The 23,071-nt window shown below is 35.4% G+C and overlaps 1 protein-coding gene across 8 annotated transcripts; it reads right to left on the bottom strand.

Annotated features, from left to right (window-relative positions):
- Positions 1-294: 294 nt before the first annotated feature.
- On the bottom strand, positions 295-22,520 carry tial1 (TIA1 cytotoxic granule-associated RNA binding protein-like 1). Of its 8 annotated transcripts, none has more exons than XM_088916849.1 (14): positions 22,443-22,520; positions 22,093-22,289; positions 20,467-20,563; positions 16,371-16,520; positions 14,089-14,143; positions 10,677-10,764; positions 8,702-8,777; positions 7,461-7,569; positions 6,349-6,462; positions 5,667-5,751; positions 4,453-4,576; positions 3,848-3,987; positions 2,039-2,077; positions 295-1,943 (listed from the first exon to the last, which is right to left on the bottom strand). In XM_088916849.1, exons 1-14 carry the CDS (start codon positions 22,518-22,520, stop codon positions 1,826-1,828), a joined length of 1,470 nt encoding a protein of 489 aa, XP_088772975.1. In that variant the 3' UTR covers positions 295-1,825. The 8 variants fall into 8 exon arrangements, with proteins under 8 accessions (XP_088772975.1, XP_088772983.1, XP_088772978.1 ...); XM_088916857.1 differs by having other exon boundaries at positions 22,093-22,204; positions 22,443-22,462; XM_088916852.1 differs by lacking the exon at positions 22,443-22,520 and having other exon boundaries at positions 16,371-16,469; positions 22,093-22,290.
- Positions 22,521-23,071: the final 551 nt, after the last annotated feature.

Below are 23,071 nucleotides of genomic sequence, written 5' to 3' on the forward strand. Positions count from 1 at the left end.
TAAAAGAAAAACAAGATAAAGTTCTGCATTATCCATTTGCTTATCTCATAATGAAATTTTGATCCATTACATATAAAAGCCACACCCTACCATTTTAAGCAGTGTATTTCTACTACAAAAAGCACTAATTTCCTGTTAAATCAGGAAACATTTATGATCCCACTTGTAGTTTGATTACAAAATCAAAGAAGCTAAAAAAGCATATTCTAAAATATGTAAGAAAGCAGGCTATCATACATAATCCACAATAATATGATATTGCAACTATATACAGCAAAATGGGGGAAGAACACATTTGGTTCCAAATGTCAATTTATTTAACTGAAGTAATGAAATTTAGACAATAGCTAGTTTATTCATCATTCAAACATTTTCATGATTTTTGCCATATACACTCATTACTCAAGCAACCCTGCATTTATACATTTTTTAACATGCAAACCACCCTCAAACTGGTCTAAATAAAATTCCACACAATCCTTTGCAGTTCTAATCTGCTTTTAACTTAGCAAATGGCACAAAGAAATGTAAGATTACACAGAAGATTGCCATAGTAAACAAACGTTTTTAAAGTGGGAAATAAAACTTGACAGAAAAAAAACCCAAAGAACTCAAACTCAGGCTCTCAATGCACATACCTCAAAAACCTTGAGGGCTTGAATTATACTTGAACAAAAACAAAAGTGATGCATTAAAATTGTAAAAATTAAGGCTTCTTTTTAAGTTATATCTCACAGAATCAAATAAATGTCAGTCACACATTGCACACTTTATCTACTGCTTTGTACATCATTCGGATTGTAGTTCTCATAACAAATGTGCTACGATATGGGAAAGCATGCTTTAAAAACCCTTGTTGGTACTAAGTTATCAAAGTTTATTTACACGTGTCACCTTCAAAACCCTTTCCCTTCATTAATTACATTACATGTATATGCAAGGAACTGCATGTATAGATTTAGAGGACAGTATCAAAGTAGATTTTTGCAATTAAAGGTCTACACAAAAAATGCAAAATGGTAAAGAAATAGTCAAGAACCGATACATGTCAATGTAGCTAGGGTAAAAACCTACTTAAAAATATATTTATATATTTATATATATTGCTGCAAGTATACAACAGAGGTCCAGAAAACTGAAAGTCATTTTCTTATCTTTTGAAATAGAAAGCAAGATGTACAAGCTTTTATTAGAATCCTTTACCCAGCGGCTCAAAGGGGATTTACAGTAACTTGTTTTTAATCTGTTTACAGAAAATCAGAAGAAACTCCAGCTCTGTACACTCGTGAACCTGTAAACAACTGTGTACTAAAATGTCATCATAACATGGGACACCTATGAATTGATTTTGAAACAAAAGGTAGGGAATTGGTCCACAGGTTAGGGAAAAAAAAATTGCAAAGCACCATTTACAGTGATGAAAATCTCCCTTTACGTTTGCATTTTGGTGCACGTGGAATGATAAACTAAAGATTGTCCAATTTACTGCTCTGTTTTTTTTGTTGTACTGTATCAGGGCGTGAAAATTCAGACAAGAATTTCAAAAAGTTCTTTGTTGACTTTATTTCTTTCTTACACATGAAAACTTCCCCACAGAAAAAAAATCCCACCCACCCTTCCCACCCCCCTTAAAAAAAAACCTAGATGACATTTGCTTCCTCCACCATAAGCGAAGCTTGGCTATAGTCTCAAATCTTTTTAGATTTAAAATAAATACTCTACTTCTTTCCAGGTGTAGACATGCTTGTCTCATTACATTCTCAAATTAAAGTTTGCAAGGTTTTTCTTCTCGTTTTGAATGAGTGCATTTCGAGTGAGTTCCAGCTCACTGTGTCTGATAACCGGCCATTCCAAATCCTGCCTGATTTGGTATTACTGGTGCTCCCTGCCCCTGGGTAGGCTGGGCTCCAAAACCTCCCATCCAAGCTGGAGACTGAGACTGCCTACAAGAGAAACAAACATTTGTCAAAGTCTGCAAGCAGGCTTTTGGATAAAAGTTTTGTCTTTTGTTTGGAAGGTATTTGAATAAGTTTTTAACCTTGATATGTTCTGTGCTGCTGCCGCCAGAAGGGAGTCCCTGTGAACAAGACGTCAGATCTTAGTGGGATGTTCCATTCATAAAGCAATCCGAGACACTTCCAAATGCCAAAGAAAATCTCTAAGTCTTCAACACCAGTTTGAAATAAAAGCAAGTAAACGCACGTACTCAGCACCGCTGTACTGTGCTGGAGGATTTCCTTGCTGCTTTTGAAATATTAATCTGTTTGCATGTGTGCTTTGTGACAGGTTGCCTCAGAACACTTTACAGAATCACACAGCAGCAGACTGTCATAGGCAAACTTTCCTGATGTATTCAAGCAGTGAAGGACAATACCAAAACCAATCTTTCTGAACATTATTGCAGGATAACCTTATGAACCGCACCACTTACTATAATGTGGATCACAATCCCACAGGTTCAATGTGTGGACTTGTAACAGGAAAAAAAACTGAGCATACATCCTGTTACTGTGATTTTTCCTGCCCAGTTTTTAAATATTACTTAATACCTCATACCCTCATACTATTTTCTGAAAAACCCATCTGTGCCATTTCTCAGCAAAATTGGCTCTGAAGCCCCCAACTCGTATTTTCCACACCAAAAGGCATGTCATTAAATGTAACTACTATTAAGCAACTGCTTCAGACATTTCACTAAAAAAACATCATTAGCAATAAGAGCATTAATGTTAAAATAAAACTGGAAAATCATTTTTACCTTATCAGCCTCATTGCACTATTAAATGCATTGCTCCTTATTAATGGCTACTTATTCAAACAGTATTGAGTAGAAGTGTTATGGTTTATTTCACTTATCTAAAAAGCAATCACTGAGAACGACTACAGTATGCAGACGTTTAATGCATGTAGTAGGAAGATGAAACAGGAGTCAAAGTGAGCTTGTAAAGACTTTTCACTGTTGAACTATAGTAACAAGAAATCTTGAATAGTTTACAATTACTATATACAGCAGTTCACTGATGGACATGAATATATAATTGTCTCTTTTAAGATTGTCAGCAAGAACATACAAATTAATAGATGTTGTCATAAATGTTACCTTCTAGTCTAACTTTGATCTTAATCTGATCTTGCTCCTCAGAGCAAAGTTATTCATAATTATAAAGCTAGCTGACACTTCTGAAGAGATATGACATGCAGTACTTTCAATTGTATTTTACATGCAAACTTTGGTATCAAGTTACATATTTCAGTTTACTGGAGCTTTTTGGATAAAGCACAAAGATGTAGCAGCAATGTCTCCAGATGGAAAATGAACCCACAATCCTCTCTGATCAAAACCTGAGAGCCCCATCCACTACCTCACACTGCCACACCAATATAATATGGTTTAGGCATTTTACTGTATGTTTTAAAAAAAGGCTCTGGACAATACTCAAGGACTAACTCGGCATTCCAGCTCCTTATTTTTAGGGCAAAGATTCACAACCCATGGGATTACATTTGGAACTGCTACTTCTCTGAACGTTTTCACAGCAAATACAACTTGATTCTTTTAAACTTCTGCATTTGTCCTTGTTCTTAACTTACTATAAGGACTACGTTAAAACCTTCAGGTTAGTCATTCGTTATATGTACAATCATAAATGCCTGAATACTTTTACACAGCTTTGTTGTACTAATGTTGTACTTTTATTTTTCAATATACTCATGGAATGTTCTCTCTATGAATGTAGCTTTGCCTTTCTTTGTATTAGATCATAATGCAGGAGAGTAAACTGACTACCCACACAGGTGAAACTTATGATTTAGTTTTCATCATGTGATAAATGAGTGAAGTACTTACTCCACACCAAATCCTTGCTGATTCCATGCCTGTCCATACATTCCGTAGGATGGAACCTGCCAGCCATTAGCCATATACTGCCCATACTGCTGGGGGTTTCCATACATCTGGCTCCACTGTCCCCACTGACCATACTCCATCTAGAGAGAACACGGTCACTATGGGCTCAGTACAATGACACCTTTACATACAGCTACAGATAAAATACATTATTCTAAAGAGATTTTTAAAATTGTGAATCATTTCAAACTGTATCCCAGAATATATTTTGCAAAAACAACAGGGTAAAAAGACAACTATTCATTTGTTTCAATACAAGCATATTATTGCAAAACATTTTTTCCCAGGGATTACTGAAATGTAAGTGATTTTATATAGTCCGCCTGAAAGTATGAAATTTAATTCTGCACCCAATGTTTTGAGAAAAACGTCTAAAAGCATAGATAAAGACGACATTTATCTAGAATCAACACAATGGTAATGCAGTCAAAAGGTCACACCGCATTGATTATTCTATCCATGCAAGTAAAACTACCTTAGAAACTAACACTAATCTGACAAAATATTTTAACAGCATACTTTGAATATAATATACAGTTCCATACCTGCTGAAAACCTTTGGCCATGTCAGGTGATTCTTTGCCCCAATAGCATTTAACAATATGGCCTTCAATAGTTGTCCCATTCACTGAAACTATGGCATGAGCTGCACTTTCATGGGATGAAAACCTGCAGATAGAACCCAGAGTTGAAGGAAATTAAATTTCAGAAACTTTAAAGAAGCCACATAGCCCATCTTGTGACCTTTTTTGGCAAAATTTGGGTAACTGTCATAAATTATCCAAAAAAATACAAATGTGCACCTTCTGAATGTATTAACATGACAGGCTCCAGGAAACTAAAAGTAACCTTCTCAATAGAGGCAACATGAATGCAGGTAAAGCATACCGAACATCAAAAGAAAGCACCATACATATTTTCGGAAATAAATTGATTTTGGATGCTACTTAATTTAAGTGTCTTCGATTGATTGCTCATGACTGGCTATGCACCACTCAAGCAACTGCTGATGAGCACTAAGTCACCTCATTGGAGGCTTGATTGGGCACAGCTGACAGTGATCTTACCTGACAAAATGTTAGTCTGTCAATGGTAAGCAGTGATTTGGAAGGCCACACAACATCTCATCAAAACCCATGTGAAAGTCTAAGCAGGCACAATTTCTACAGAAGTCCACATTCAGTAGTTCATGGCATCTGACTGCACATCACTACACTGATCCCGTTCTGAGATCTCACTTGCCTCCCCTCCTGCAGACTCTTGTAACAGCAGCTTTCTGCAAATGTGATGGTGTGAATGCCCTGACTTGAGTTCCACTGAATGTTTGTAGGATAAGTTGTTAAGTCCTGTGATATCTAGAGCTGAGACCAGTGAACAGGCACATGCTTGTCCAGGCTTTATGAAAGTAATGGCACAGAATGCCGCAACATATACAACATGATGGTCATGTACACTACTGCCCAGAGACTTTCACAGACCCCATATTGAACAACCTGGTTGATGACATGCTAATCAGCATGATGCACCTGCCCATGTTATGTCTGTTCAATAAAATGTCAATGTACCTGCTTCAAAACAGATTGCCATTTCTTGATAATACATTTGTGAGTTCTTGGCAGTGATGTTTTCTTTGGTGATTATAGTTTTGAATACCTCCTTATAATGGTAACACATAAAAAAAATACATGCATCCAAGTAATATAGTGGAATAAAAAGCACAAAAGGCATGAAAACTTTAAATTTGAAAAACAGTTCATACCTGATAAATGAATAACCTTTCTCTGGAAAAACTCTTATTTCCATTATTTGACCAAATGGTGAAAAGGTCTGGCGCATAAGTTGCTCTTGAAAAGAAAAAAGTTACAAACCATTCACTTTACATATAAATAAGATGAGCCACTCAAATTTTAAATCAATTTAATTTCTGAAAAAAATACAAATTTGTCTAGCAGAGAGAGAGATGAAGGTGAATAACTTCATTCCTACTAGCTTGATAGAAACAAAACATAGTGCATTCATTTTCTCATTCGATTTAAGAAAATTTTACAAATCCATAGTTAGTCAACTTGTGTATTCTCATAACCCTCTTAGATTACTCTGGTTACTCACGGTTACTCTGCCACATCTCTATGCCACAGTAAATATGCATTTCTAAAACTGATCTAAATATAGAATATTGGAGGATAACCGATAAATGCAGAAGGATCAGTATTTCCAGTATCCCAGTACACAGGTGTTAAGTTTCTAAATAAATGTACCAGGCTTGTCGTCATGAATCAGTTTTGTCTACCAGTTCTTAACATGACAACACTCTGAAAAACACTCAGAAGCATGATTCTAGTAGTGTACAGTATCATATACATTGATACCACTTGTAAAGACAAAGGAAAATAAAACTGAATTCTAACATGTGCATGCATGTAACATATTTCTCTACTTACCTGTTAATCCTGACTGGATGCCGCCACAGTAGACAGTGCAATTCTGTGGGCTGGACTGATTCACAACATCTTCAAATCTCAGTTGCTTAGAGCTACCTGTAATTGAAAGCAAATCTGAAAAGTTTTAGATTTGTGAAAGAAAAATGACAATTTTGTCCAAAGATGCATATAATGTATAGCTAATTGGAAAAATCAGTACTGCACAATTTTAATTGCATAAACAAAACCCCCAACTTTGAGGGTTGTGTACTTATACTTGTATAAACAATTGAGAAACCAATATCAAAAGTATATCCTAATATGACTAACAGTAAAACAAATTAAAGTTCAGATAGAGTAAAAATTCAATTTTTGGCTAAAGATAAAATGCATTACAAAACATTCTTCAAAAAGATGCTTTAGCTTAGATTAAATAATTGTAAAAGATGAAATTGTTATACATCTAAGGAAGAGAATTAAAGAATTTGGACTGTAGACAATGTGTAATCAAGTGATTAAAAAAATGGAACTAATGAACTTCAATGTCCTTAGCAAGAGGGAGTTTGCAAGACGAGCAACAGTTTCCGAATGTGAACACATTTACAGACCATGGTCAGTGGTCAGAGATGGGAAACTTGTGAACTAACATATCTGCAGCAACATTAAATAACTGAATACAGAGTATGGCCAAAAATGAGTGTGGGGACAGTAACTAGTAGGGACCAAAAGAATGAAAAAGTAATGACTGTCTAGTGAAGAGACTTCCTGAGTCAATCAAATATAAAAGATCACTTTATTGGCCATATACAATTTCTTGTATTAGGAATTTGTCTTTTCGCATACCCCAACTTGCTCTCCATGAGACTATACGCCGACAGGGAGAGAAGCTTGGGGTCAGAGCCCAGGGTCAGCCATTTATACAGTGCCCCTGGGGCAGTTGGGGTTAAGGGCCTTGCTCAGGGGCCCAACGGAGTAGGATTCCTCTGCTGGCCACGGGATACGAACCAGCAACGTTCCAGCCACAGGAGCAGATCCTCAGCCACAGAGCCACCACACCGACCTCATAAAGCTTCTCAGGTGGTTAAAAACACATAAGAACAAGTTGTGCTCAAAGAAAAGGCATCTATACTTACTTTCTTGTACGTTTTTAGGTGCAGGTGGCTTGCGAGTGGCCCAGTTAGTCCTAATCTGTCGACCTCCTAACCACTGCCCACCCATGTGAACAATTGCATTTTCTGCATCCTGCAAATAGGACAACTCTGTCAAAATTTAAGCTTACAAAATTAAGTATACGTGTTTTTAAAATAACTTCAAAACTGGTTTAAACAGCTAATGTTACCAAACAAGGCTGACCTGCAAACAATGCACTCAGAATGCTTAGTGCCTATGGGAATATCTTAAACTAAAATGTTAGATATTTTCTTTTGCAAATTATGTTATAATACAATCCAGTGATTTGCAAAACTTAATGAAAAATAAACTGTTTAGATCTTTTCATCTTCTTTTAACATTTTTGGTTTCTTCATTTTAAGGTTTCTAGAACAGTAGAAAAAGGATAGCTCTCTTAAGAATAATCATCTTCTCCTGCTTTTTCTAGAACAGCCACGTTATATTTTGAAATAAAATGTCACAGATTAGGTGCTGATTTACTGTGTAGCAATAGAAATCAGCTCATCTATAGGTCTGAATTTTAAATTGTGGTAATTGTGTAACAGCTGTTTTTTGATAAAAGGAAACTGCACAGTACTTTATGTTGTAAAATGTCTAACTTTTTTCTAAACCATTATTGTTCCCTTAATAGATACATACATGTCCATACAATATTTACAGATAAAGCATACTAAAACATTAATAATACTTTGGGATCTGATTTTGGGAACAAATCAAAAACACCAAGGTCTACATAAACCATCAAATGCTGCAACACATTCTGAACGAAATTCACTGTTTAAACCATTTCACAAAGAATCTTGAGCTACGCAAAACAACTCTAATGGGTATTTTTTCCCCTACAAAGAAGAGTGAGAACTTGCTTTATGCCAGCCACACACCTTACCATTTGTCTCAGAAACTGGTTTCACCGAATACTTTCACATTGTTTCAGGGGCATATTTCTTATTGTAGTAACTGTACAATCAAAATTAAAGACGCAGCATTTTTTTTTTAACAGGCTTCACACCAGTTTAACATTTAATTACAGGTTTTTACTATTCACACTTCAGGCATTCCCACTGAAAGACTGCTTAAATCCGAACATTTCACTTTTGCAATAAGAACTGGTAAGGTTACCCCTCTGTACTGGTTATTAACAACAAACATTTACCTTTAAAGTGAATGAGCCATTTAAAAAGGAGACACTGGAGCAAGGTCTTACCAGTTTGTTATAGAAAGAGACAAATCCATAACCCTTTGATTTTCCTGTAGTCATGTCCTTCACAACACGAGCATCCCTGTAAAAAGAGATTACAGGCTTATCAGACCACTTGACACATACCAAAAAGTAAAAAATAAAAAAGGAACCACACACACTGTATTGAAAGAATAAAGAATTTTAAGTTAACCCTATTAAGAATAAAATATTTGCCTACAGCTTGTTCAACTGATAAGCAAAATTGAATTTGAAAAATATAAACATGCAACCTACACTATTGTGAAAGCTTTATTCCATTAACAGATGTAATTTTAACACTTTTTGTTGCTTAAAATAGATAAGGTGTTTCTTTATCATTTAATAGCCTTCCGACTATAATCCTACTGACTAAAGTTAAGTGTTGCAAATACGTAAGCAATACTTTACTTCGTTTGCCATGCATTCACATAATTCAGCTAATGGTGTTCTGCCTACCGATACAAATATATAGAAATATCAAAGAGAAAAAAAATAGGAATTAAAAGGCATACATCGCCTGTTAACAGATTTCTTTATTTTTCCTGGTCAATTCTTTACCATCAATATGGAGTTTGGGCAGCTGTAAATTTCGAAAAATTGACATTTTCAGAAATTTAGGAAAGGAGAATAAAACTATCAACAATACTAAGCACACCATTACGAAACAACAATTTACACAGATTTTAATAAAATGATAAAAAATTTGAAATACTATAAAAAACTGCACTAAATAAAAAATGTTAATGTAAAAATACTAAAATAGATCAATATAAAATGTATAAGAATAAATAGAAATGAGAAAAAAAAATCTACAACTGAGTTTCCAGTGTGCACAGTTCCTTGCAGTTAGCCTTCAAGATCCTGTCCATTCTTATGAGCAATTCTGTAAAATAACCAGAATGCTATTACTTTTAATTGAGACTCACAACTACGAAAAAGCTGAAGTTTTCTAAGGTTTACAAAGAGATAAACCTTACGTTGCCTTTACATTTACTTATTTCACATTCAAAACTACTTACCATATGCAAATTAAACAAATATTAGGGAAGTAGGGAAGAAAGAAAGCAACTGTGGTCCATTGAAAGATGAAAAGAGGAAGAATGAAACAGGGAATGGGAGGTGAAATATGAATTTAAAAGATACTCTTCCACATATTGACAAATATCGTCACTATCTTTTCCTGTGAACCATTTAGCAAACCTGATTTAGCGCTTGGTATTTGCATTTACCAATGATTTATAAGCTATAGTGTAAATCCTAATATTTTCAGAGAAGGGATAATTGCCAAAACAGTCATTTTCTTCGAGCATGCCTTCACATTCAGTCTTCAGTCATTTCTGCTATTAAATGTCTTCTATAACATGATTGTTTTGATATTTTCCCCCTTTAATAAAATGTCTGTGTGTAAAAATATGAAAAGCTCACAAAACGTAAATGTGGGGTTAGTGAGGTCTTCAATTATTCTTGGTTTTAAAATACTTATGCGCAAACTGCTGTAAATGAAATTCTGATTCTCTCTGAACTTATTCTTTTACCCGTACACAATCACAATGAGTGAAAAACTTCTTGTAAGTTGATGATCTTCTTTACGGTAGGTCTTTCATTAAAACTTTCAGAGAACCAAGTTATTTAAAATACATTTACTAATCCTTATTCAACCAATAAATCCAACCAATGAATCCAACCAAACAGCTGCACCAAATCAAATGTTAAACCCTGTGATTAACTAGAAGTAGTTTACTACAGGTAAACATGACAAATGTTCATAGGATTTGATTCGTTATAAAGAAAATGATTAAGAATGTGTAAATATGATAATGTAAAAAGACAAATCAAGTCTTTTCCATAAAGCACACGATCAAATACATTTCAAGATATATAGCAAATCATAACATTGAAAATTTCCATTAAATACTGCAACAGTCTGTGATGGAGATGACTTTTTAAACTTCACACTTACGAGATTTTACCAAAAGGAGCAAAAGCAGCTTTGATGTCTTCTGTTGTTATCTCAGGACTCAAGTCTCCAACAAACACATGGAAGTGATCTGAAACAATTAAATAAATACTTTTAGTATAAAAGAATGAATATGTCACTGAGAACAGGATGAGGCATAAAAGACCATCCATGATGTAAAATTGCCTCAGCTTTTATGATCCAATCTCTTTAAATGAGGAACGATTCCAATGAGTCCACATCTAACAGCCTGTTCCCCAACACCAACTCCTGTTCCCATCTGCATGTCATTTGATCAATATTTGCGCCACTTCAGGAAAAAAACACATGAAATGTATTTTGGAACTAAAAAGTATCCAATACATAGATGTATTTTTCCCCAAAATACCACTGCATTAGCCTTTATAGATTCTCTTTTTTTAAAAGTGCTTTTATATGTCAAAAGTTAAAATGTAAAGCCGTCTAATTTGACATCATAGTCATACTATGCTGTTGCCAATTTGAGTTCTAAAACACTACAGGAAAGCACTAGAAGAGAATGTAACTAAAAACGTGCGTAATTGAGATGTTCATTTATACTGAATATGAACAATTTCACAAACAGTCAAGAGAAGGATCCTAAGCTAACAGTAAAGTGATAAAAGTCAGCCTTTTCCATTTTATTAGTTCATTAAAAGACAAAAAATTTAATAAGGTGGTAAAGTATTATGAATATGGCTCCAGTAAAGGTATTTGCACTATTGCAGGTATCATTCAGCAACATTATCAAGTTATTGAATTAAAACTAGAAGAATCCCTAAACAAAATATTATTCTTTAGTTCTAAAATGATCATCTTACAAAGTAAGCAGTTAGATTCCACATTCCTGGGAAAAAGATTATAAAGACTAATGCAGGTTTAGACTAATTCACCCAATGATTAACTAGTCTCTCTCTCTATATTGAATATAGAAACGTTGATCAGAGTTGCATCTGTAATAGCACAGGCATTTCCACCAGAGACATTGACATAACAGTCAGAACCCCCCCCCCCCCCCCCCCCCAGAAGGGACACCCTAAGTAGAGACCAGCTAATGTCAATCAGGTCAGTAATTTAGATAAGGAATTGTGAAACTACTGAATATATATATATTTTTTTAAAGAATGAGCCTTGCATGTACATTGATGTCTTAAAGAAGAGTACTTCCATGACATGCATCTTCAGATGAGGAGGAATTCTTACAGTTCAGTCATAAAAGAAAGATGTACAGTGCTGCTTGAAAGTATATGAATTTCATTTTTCATGTTTTAAATAATCTTTAAAAAATCTTTTATATTTAATGGAGATAACCTGAATAATGGGACACATACAATAGTCATTACTTGTTTAATAAAACATGTTTAACAAACTCAACAACCCCTGCGCAAAAGTAAGTGAACTTTATAATTCAATAAGCAGTGTCACATTCTTTAGCAGCTATGACAACAACCAGATGCTTCCCCCTAGTTACTGATCAGTCTCTCACTAGTGCTTTGAGAATTTTAGCCCATTCTTCCTCACAAATCTGCTTCAACTGCTCCAGGTTTGCTGGCTGACTTACTTGAACAGCTTGCTTCAGGTCTTGCCACAACATTTCTATCGGGTTGAGATCTGAACCTAGCTATTCCAAAATCCGTTTCTTCATCTTCCTTTCTTTGATAGATTTGCTGGAATGTTAAGTGTCATATCATGTTGTAGGGCGCTCCCCCCGCCAACATCAACCTATGGACAGAGGGCCCAATGTTCTCCTCCAGAAAATTTGGTATGATTCCGAATTCATAGATCCCTCAATGATGGCAAGTAGCCCATGAACCTTCAAGGGCAGAAAAGCAGCCCCAAACCATGCTTGACCGCGGCAATGTTATTTTGGTGGTAGGCAGTGTAAGGTTTTCGCCAAATGTGGCATTTTGTGTTGTGACTTAAAAGATCAGTGTTGGATACATCTGTCCAGTGAACATTTAAAAAACAAATCTACAGGATATTCCATATGGTCTTTGGCAAACTTGCACAGCAGTGTTCCTTTTTGAGGATTTTTTTTGGGGTTCTCTCCTTGCAACCCTCCCATGAATGCTACTGCTATTCAGCTTGCGTCGTATTGTTGAGGAATGAACATGGATATCAGGTGCAGCCGGAGAGGCCTGGAGATCCCTGGATGCTGTCCTGGAGTTCTTTTGAACATCCTGTATAAATGTTTTCTTATTGCTTTTTGGGATAATTTTATCCACATCTAGGCAGAATCACATTGGTCTTAAATTTTCTCAATTTCTCAACCGTCTAAAAGCAGACCAATGAATTCCAAAATGTTTTGCTATGGTTTCATAACCCTCTACACATTGATAAGCATTTACAACACTCTTTCCGATGTCATCAGTGGTCTCTTTAGATTGTGGCATGGTGTATTACACCAAACTGTATGTGTAAGATCAAACTAACTGGGTTTCTTTATATAGTGGAGGACCTCCCAAACTTTATCCTGGTGATTGGCTAACTGGGTACCCAATTATACTTACCTGGTTAACTGAGGTAATGAGTCTTACTTTTGCAGACGCACTAATTCTTATTTACCCATTTCTTTTTCTATTGCATGCATCAACTCCCCTGAACAATACACAACTTCTGGATATACATTTTTAGTAAAAGACTAGTTTTGATTAAACAAGGATTTTGTAGTAAATGACATTTAAAAAACAGGAATTCACAACTTTTAAGCAGTACTGAAGATTTTCATTAAACTATTTTCTTCACCCAAAAGGAATAAAACTGAGCAGGAAATTAACTGAACTTCTGTTTATTGGCCTAGAAAGACCATGCCCATATTTGAGGCTGTCAACACAAAACAGGAAGCAGGCTAAAGTGATCACATGGAGACAGTTTCCCATACGTTGACAACCAATGAGGTACATTTTCAGAAGCTAGGAGCTATTTTGTATTACATGTAGATGTGACAGCAGCTGTGTAAATTATCCATTTCTAATTCTTTAAAACCATATATGGCAAATAGAAGCAAAACTGATTGAGGACAGGACTATCATATGTTCATATTGATAATTCCAGCTTGTAACATGGTTACATAGTGTTCAAGTATTCAATCGCTACTTTCAAAACCAAAACGTCAGCTATAAAGACAAAAGAAGTATTACCACAACAGTTATCTTGCTAAGCAGTTTTTATACTCAGGTTTCATAACACAGACTCCATGGTTTGTGAAGTCACTCCTTAGGAGTCCGACAGCAGCATTTGGCCAGTGTGCTACAAGAATGAATTTACAGAACTTCCTGAACCAGCAAACTTACGAAATGTTATTTCTTCAAGGTATGTCTAAAGCGTGGAATAAGAAATTTCAGTCACTCCCTTTAATTTGTTGTTTCTGCGTACACAGGCAAAGAAAGAAACTTACTGGATGTGTCTTTCTTCTGGCTGCTTGGAGTTGTGGCCCAATTTACCTTAACCTCCTAGAAATGAAACAAAATGAATGCCACATCTTAAAGCATTTTATATTCATCATGGAAATTTCCATAGACAAAGAAAAAAGTTAAGTGAGCTAAATTTACATTTATTTCTACTAAACTAACGATGTACTGAATGAGATGCAGATGAGCTGATCAGCTCATTGCTGTGTTAGATTAATTGTAATTAAACACTCTACAGGATTTCTGGGTCCATAGAAAACCAAGCAAACCTTTGATAACTGTGATGGTCACTGCAAATGTTAGGGACAAAAACTTTCTGAAATCAACTGCTTAGTTATGAAAGGTACTCGTTTGTTCACTGCACATTTCTGATTCTGGAGACATTTCACTTAAAGAACAGGAATACAATTGGAAACTGACCTTTTAAAGAAAAAATGCATAAATAAAATTAAAGGATTTGAGAAGTTCAACTACATGAAAGGTTGTATGTTAATGCTTTAGAAGGTCTCAGTATTTCCAAAGATTAAACATGAAAATTTGAAAAAGATTTCACAAATTACATATAAAAATGTATGAACTTGTACATAGAAAACCAATTGGCTTATTTCAGCATTTTTCTATATATGTATATGAACATTAAGAACCAATGTTTTTAAATAGCATTTAAAACATTAAATGCAGTCAGACTGAAAATTTCACAAAAACCTAAATACAACTAGTATTTTATAGCAGTGTTTAAGTAAATGGAAGGTTCTATTATTTAAGCAGAATAAAGAATTTCATTCAGCTTTCCATCAGTACACCAGAAGTACGTTATGTACCTTACTATCTAAAAACAAGCCACTCCATGTTCATGACCTCTTCAATTCTTCTTTAAACTGAATCTACCAGCAAAAACATGTTGACAGGAGCCTATTCTTTCTAGGTTTAAATAGCAGTAAATTACTTTTACAATTCATTTTTAAATCAATAAATGATTCAATGGTATGTAGGAATGTAGAGTATATCCAATACATGTAAAACAATATCCAGTTAAATGATGCTGGAGTGTCTGAATTTTACAGACTTAACAAGTGCAATTTTTAGCATAGCATGCTGGGAAAAAGAGGGAGCTGAAACCACATCTGCATTTTCATTCTCCCATAAAAATTCTCTGCACTGACGGAAAATGATTCCTCTTGCCCAATTTAACAGCCTACAGCTACAACACCAAGGTAATCACAGTGTCTGACCAACAATATGAATGTTCCTAACATGCAAATTGGAAACCATCCATGAATTCTCTGGATTCGTTACTTTCAACTTGGAACGAATTCAGATAAGGTTCATCAATTACTTAACTGACAGTTTAAAAATACATTTCTTGTACTGATCTCTGTAATGGGCTTATAGAGTCACAATGATAGAAATGACTAACTAAGGGAAGCATCCTTTTAAACTAGAAAGAAAAAAAATCAGAAGTGAAAATTCTAGATCACATAAAGCTGGTCTACCACGTACATTTGAGACCATTTAATGTCACATTCAATTAGAAATTAAATGTAAAATTAACAAATCTAAATTATAAAATTCCTGAAAAGGGGCTTACATATACTGAGGCACCTCTGTTCATGAAAGTTTTTTTTTTACCATTTTTACTCACCTCTTTGCATTTCTATATTGAAATCACTCTCAATTGATGTAAACCACATACTGGTTACACACAAACCTCTGCTAGAAAGCATTCTGTAATGTCTGCATTTGTCCACAAGCTAAAATAAACTGCAGAGATTTTTCTGTCCAGAGATCAACTGTCAGAGAAATTTTGCATGTATATGTATGATCTTTAAAATGAAAACTAGTGAAAACAGAAGCACAATTAAACATTTTGCCATGTTGTATTTTGTTAATATTAATAAATTAGATGTTTCTTAATATTTAGCACCTTTTATGATACACTTTCAAGGTAGTGCACAACAAAAACTAGACATATAGAGATGGAAGTAAACACTCAAAAGCTTGAGTCTAAATTTTAAGAACATCTTTTTGTAAAGAAAATGTCAAGAAGTGAAACTAGAAATTTCCGGATCTGTGTGTTCTTTTTGGCAGGTTTTTAAATTCATAATGTGGTAGCTATGGTGGATATTGTATTTTGTCTGTATTACCCCAGATAACAGATAAAACTGATAGCAAAGTGCTTTTGATCCTGTTCAAAGCCCGGGGTTTATTACCTTAGTCTACTTTTGATAACAATAAGTGACAAATTTATGAAAAGCCAGAAAATACTTACCTTTCCCATTATCTTCCTTCCATTCATTGCTGCCAATGCAGCAGCAGCATCCCTATGTTCATAGAACTCCACAAAGCAATAGGGATCATTGCTTGTATGCTGCAAAACAGAAAATCCAACAGAAGAGTTGACCCTTCTGCTATCGGGTTGCTGAGAAAAAAAGCCAGGAGAGGATATTATTGCACAACATTGAGCTCAACATGGAACATTTATAAACTGCAGTACTCTTGCAAACACCTCACAGGAAGTTACACCGTCGAGCTCAGTTTAATTCTATTAAAAAAAAATGGGTTTTGAAGGAGTCCAATCAGCTGAAAATGAAGGGATTTCAATTTGTGAAATATGACATAACCTTACAATAACTTATCAGAATTAAAAGTTATAGCTATTTGAATGAGCAATAATTCTGTAGGAAAAAGTAAAATTTCTGAAGCTATTTAACATTTATGCACATCTTAATGTTATTTGTAAAAAACATTTTTGAAACAGGATACATTTCCCAAATACAAATGCTTCATACTTAAAGAATAGTTGTATTTTTTCTTGGCCTTTGATGTACCTAAGCCGTTTTACATTACATTGTGTAGAGGGCGAAGTTTTAAATAATCTGAATATATGTTAAGAAATGCAATTAAAACACTTATTAAAATAATCTTCAAAACAGAAAAGCACAATTCTGCAGAGTAAAACTCCTGCAGTCTGGAGGAAGCATCGAACAACTAGAAAAAGCATCTCCTCCAAAAATATTTTCAATGTTTTTGTTTTTAGCTAAAACATTTCCATTTTAATTTCCTGCCAACATTTTGATCATAGTTCCTATGCATAACGGAAAGGTCTAAATAGTGATCAATTTCCATCTGTCCACCCAACCACTATAAGCTTATTAAATAATCTAACCAGAACCGGAGGGAAGTAAATTCCTCCATAGTCCAAATTGTTAGCATACTAACTCACAGCAGATAAATACAAATCACATGGAACTACACTGAAAACTGTATGCTAAAGCATATCTTAATGTAATGGCCTAAAATTCAGACTTAAAACTAAAGAGGTTATTACAATGTATTCTATACTTCAAAATGGTTATAGGTAGCTCTATAACAAGACAAAAACCATTATGGATGGAAGCTATGACTCCTCTAGAGAACACAAAAGATTCAGTGAGAAATGTTCACAAGGAACTTTGGGAATTCAGAGCAGTATCAGTTTGTACTATGGAACTACACTGAACACATTCGGATATTTAAATGATAATTCAGAGTCACATCAAAATGCCAATCTTGAAACACTTGTCCTGTGTCCTTACAAAACCTGACGCAGTCACAAACCACAGTTATCACACCACCTTCAGGTGCATGTGTGGGCAAACAGACTTTGCCCAGTGACATTCATTAAATGTTTTGGCACTCACTTGGCAAACTAGCGTTAATTCTGGGTATAAGCTGAGCTTTAGGGGAATGTACAGCTACAGCAAATTAGCAAGACACAGTATCTGCACTTCAACTGACATGGGAAAACCAGGTCAAAGTGAGTTGTCAAATATAACTACAGCTGAAGCCACCAAAAAAGGAGATACATATTTTCTCAAACAATATATACAAACTAAAAAAAGGAATACTAACAGATTTTGTAGCTAGCCAGACAAGGATAAGAAGGAGACATCCTCAAATACTTTACATAGGCTACGAAAAGATAAACCAATCTAACAATGTATGCAACAATTTTGTCTCGATAATTAGCGATTAACAGCTTCACATTGATCTGGAAGGAGACATGGAGAGAGCAAATGATTTGATGTAGTACTAAGGGTCTCTCAAGTCTAAACCTTCATGCCGCTGGATTGTTTCACTGAACTGTACTCCAGGCATGAGCAAGTTTACTATCCTGTGCCGTGCATGAAGCAGAAGCTTTAGTAAAAACAGATTTTTCTGGGGGAGGTAAGGGCTGCTTAGTGTTGTGGGAGCCATCTTCTACATACATGGGCAGCTATATGGAGCATCACAGAACAGTCACCTCTACATAAATCATAAAAGGACCATTCTGTAAATACACTACTTGCATGTAATGCCAACAACTATACAGAAGTTTGCAAACTATCCAATCTCCATTGTGACCCTTGTTACTTCTCATTTCCTAACGTTTTTAAATTCCCTCCATTTACAACTACAGACCAACACATTCACTTAGAGTGAAAGTTGAATCTCAATTGGTTGCAATCTTACTCCCCTACTGTGCCGTTACGTTCACTATTTATACATTTGTACAAAGCTCAGATAAATCTCAGTTTCATGCCAACGAAGTAGTTTGCCAATGCTACCAATGGTCATACCTAGTGCATATCCGTGTGCACGTTAAACAGTGCCATTCATGTCATATACACACTGTCATTTCACAAGTTTTATTAATAGCCCTTATTGCTTAATATGATGTAACCAGTCTAAACCAGTTTTGCTTTCTATTGAGAGCATTCTTCATAAGATGCACACTTATGTACAAGTCAGTAAACTTATTAGCATGAAAATTCTAAGATACTGAAAGATGCCTAAGAATATTTTATTTTTTAATCAAAGCACATATCATTCAGAACGCAGAGATCACTGAAAACATTTTACATAAAGCTATACAAAATTTGGGTTATTTGATACCACAACAAAAATACAATATTGTAACTCAAAAGTTCAAACCCCCTCCTTAGAATTTCGGAAGGAAGATTTCATTTTGAAAGCCTGTCCATCAAGAACTGAAGCACCACTGCCATTAAAGCTGTAAAATACTGTACAATATACTGGTCAAATTTTGATATACTGTAGCCAACTTGAGAATAATCCATTTATCAGAAGTATTTTCATTTCATATACAAATGCTTTATATAACTCACCCTTCACCATACTTCTAAACTTATGTGAACATCAAGCAAAGCAGGTCCTGCAAACAGGAATCCACCGTGATTTTTACCTCCCTCTTATGTTTTTGCAACTATATTTCAGATTTTCTTTTGCAAAGGCTAAAGCCTTACATTCCTAAATGTGCGAACACTGAAGTTTGAATATCCTCATCCCCCAGTAAAATATATTCAGGATCATTTGTTTCACTTTTAATGTGCACAACATTCTTAAGAAATTAATGACTCAACTATTGATTCAGAATTTTCCAAGTTATTTATAATTTATAGCCAAGGTACATTCTCACTTGCTTCATATATATATATAACATTTCAATGTTGAGATCCTTGCTCGTCAGAGTTTGCCATTTCAACTCTACACTCTTCCAAGTTGGGAGTGAGCTCTTACTCTCTGCTGTAATATAATGTAACACTTCTGATTACAGTAGGTTAAGTACACTGGCAGTTTTATTTTAAATGGACTGATTACTGCAATAGGAAAATGAGAACAATAACACTGATGTTAACTAATGTACAACCAAAATAAGAGGTCTGAAGAGTATTTAAAAAGTTAACTTAGCCACAGTTTCCAATTTGGGCAAAGAGCCCTTAATTAGCCACAATTTCAGCCAAGACCAGTTTCTTCTTTTGCGTACTGTGTTCTACGTCAATTACAGATGACTGCACTGTTGTGCTCATGTGTTACAAGCTTTTACCAACTTTAAAAAAGTGAACAACAATAAACTTATGGAAGTCAAAATCTTAACTGCAGATTCTGCAACATGTAACCAAGTTACTATTCTTTATGCTTATAAGGACAGTATCTGTTCATAGATGTAGAACAGACTAACTTCAGGCAGAAATCTATTTAAAACTGGGTGGGGGAATGTCAGGTTGTGGGAAGCTCAATTAAAGCACAGTAAACTACAAACATCCTTATGTGTGTGAAGGACAATACAGGGTAGCATTTACTAATACAGGCAAAACTCAAGATCATACAATTTCAAGACATACATTCTTAGCTGAGACCTTTGACAAAACTGAGTACACACAATTCCCCTTTACATAGATTTGCAATACAATCCCTCCTACCCTCTTCATCTGTGTTGCATCATGAAAAATCATAATGAATAAATATGGTAGTACAGTAGCAGGGGGAAGTAACGTCTTGTACAGTGACTAAAATTAATGCTGAGTTTAATAACGACTTCTTACCTCTGTAATCATTTTACAGCTCTTGCATGGGCCGATTTGACTGAATAACTGAAGAATTAAAACTTCTGTGACATCTCTGGACAAGTTTCCCACATAGCTGAAAAATATAAAAAAGCGAGATAAGACGGCTTGGAATTCTTGTTTGAAAGAATAATGCAGAATACTGTGATCATTTTAAAACAAAGGCACCATCTTTAGCTCATATTGAACACCAAAAAAATATAAAAAGAGAAAATAATTTCAGTAAGGGAACACTATTGTAGTTCAATGTATTGGACACTTAAACTCAATGATTGAAGTGTGTTGGAAAGGTTTTAAAAAATATTTCACTTGGTTAACTATTATTACGTCATTCCATTTCTTGGAAGTCAGACGCGAAAGGAAACTGTTTATGAAGGTTGTAATCAAATCGAGAGATAACAGCGCTGGACGAGCAAACTAATTGTTTCAGCAAAGCAGCTTATGTAGGCCTGTATGTCGCTGGAGACTTTTTATTTAGTCATAGGGTCAAAACCAAACAGTCATTTAACTGGACTGACAGCACACTCGTTTTATGGCCCCTTCAGACTTTGTTAAAAACTGAATTAATGTGTTGATTTATGTGCCTATACCGTCTTAATTAGGCAGGTTACATCTTAAAACGTAACTCCCAATGGCGATAACGTATTATTGGGCAAACGGACCGGCATACTTCCTTAACATCTGAATCATCCGGTCGAACCGGGGGTCAGTATTCATGTTGCTTAAGAAAGAAGCAGTCCTAATTTTAAGTAGGTTATCGGTAATAAAAGTTATGCACCAACAACGTAAACGGGAACAGCGACTGATTAAAAGTTGGGCAATAAACTGTGCCCTGACGAACCTATGAGTTAAATGTATCTGAGTTTTCCTAACAACACATTTTGGAGCAACAGCACTGTGGAAATTCAGAACAAATGTTTATATCCTCTTATTTTATCCTTCCATTTTCAACCTTCAATAATGGCGAACACATAAAATACGATTTCGCTCTTCCACAAAAAAAAACCATCGTCACAGCACAAGGCCGTCGTTGCCGTTTCAATGCTGGAATACGCGTCTTCAAAACAAACGATAATCGGGAACAGCACATTGTTCGCACGTTATTTCTGTTTGTGTAACAAAGACTCGAGCTACCTGAAGATCACGATGTCACTTTCCCAGCAAACACCGAAACAGGGCAACGGCAAGATATCAACTTGTTTATGTAGGGAGAGAAATACGAAACGCGGCTCAGAGAAAAAAGACCTTTTAAAATCACCGATCTAAGTCACAATAATGTCCCTATGCTGGGTCTTAGGTAACTACCGTAAAAGGCTCGGTTTTTTCTTTTTGCTTTACTGTGACGAATTGCGTGGACTGTTTCAACTGCGGGGACTGCTCATCAAACGAAACGGCAAACTTGTGAGCCGTAACGGCCTGTTTTCATAATCCGCACATTCTCTTAGCAATGTCTTATCATGACACGGCCCTGTGTGTGAATATTCCAGATGTATCATAGCTTTCCCATCTTCACACAGTTGTCTCTTTAAGTGCGGGGGTGGCCAAGCTAATCGAGAAGTAAAAAAAAGTTGCTAGATGGAGCGAGACTCCGTGTCTCTTACTCACAGTGTTTTGGGATGGCTGTCGTCCTCCATGTTCGGGTATATCGACGTGTTATCACTGTGCAACCCCTTTGTATTTTGGTGCTGAATAACCTGAGTCTGATGAATTTCTTTCTCTGGAAAAAGGCAGAAAATGGCGGAAACCGGCGAGTCAGGAAACCCAGAGCTGCACATGCGCACTGCCATTCTCCAGGCCACAAACTAGAAACGGAAATGTATGACAAAAAACAAAATTATGTTTTGTGTCCCCTTTCCTTCTGAATCAATCTGGACCGATACCCGTGGTTTTATTCTCACAATAATCAACAGTTTCTCGCAATACAACGAATAAAAATGGGAACAAGTCTAACTCACCTTGTTATTTTTATGCGTGACCAAACCACGTGGCATGTCGGGAGTTGTAGTTTGAATGGTTACACATTTATTGGCCATGATCACGGATAGGCGGATATTTAAACTACACTACCCCAAAAGCTTTGTTTGCATACCTCTTGTCCAAGGTGAAAGTTTATGGGGGTAATTATAAGATGTGGCAGACTGTTGTTAAGTAAATAAGTCTAAAGACTGGCTGAATATCAGAACATTGCAAGTCAGCATCTAGTGATTGTGTTTACCTCTGAGGAGTCGTGGCTATGCCAATAAACAGAATGTTGGGAAATTGAGTAATTAAATGCACCATTGATTTTATAATTATATTGTGAACATATCTTTTCTTCGTTTCCCGTTACAGTCTCTCCTCAAAGACACAAAGCGATCTTACTTGATGCAGTTGTGGTGATCTCACTCATTTTTAATGATTTCAGAATGTTCTACTCTGAACTTCCAAGTAACGTAACGTCGCCCTATTTACAGCCTAGTTAATTATTTGTGATGTGAACGTAGCAAACTCTGAGCTCGCATGTTTCTGGTACTGTAAATGTTAAATAGGAATAATAATATAATAATAATAAGAATAAGAATAAAAGAATGTTGTAAATAATATA

This window comes from Atractosteus spatula, chromosome 5, assembly GCF_055471065.1.
Source record: "Atractosteus spatula isolate fAtrSpa1 chromosome 5, fAtrSpa1.hap1, whole genome shotgun sequence".
In the NCBI taxonomy this organism is placed as follows: Eukaryota; Metazoa; Chordata; class Actinopteri; order Semionotiformes; family Lepisosteidae; genus Atractosteus; species Atractosteus spatula.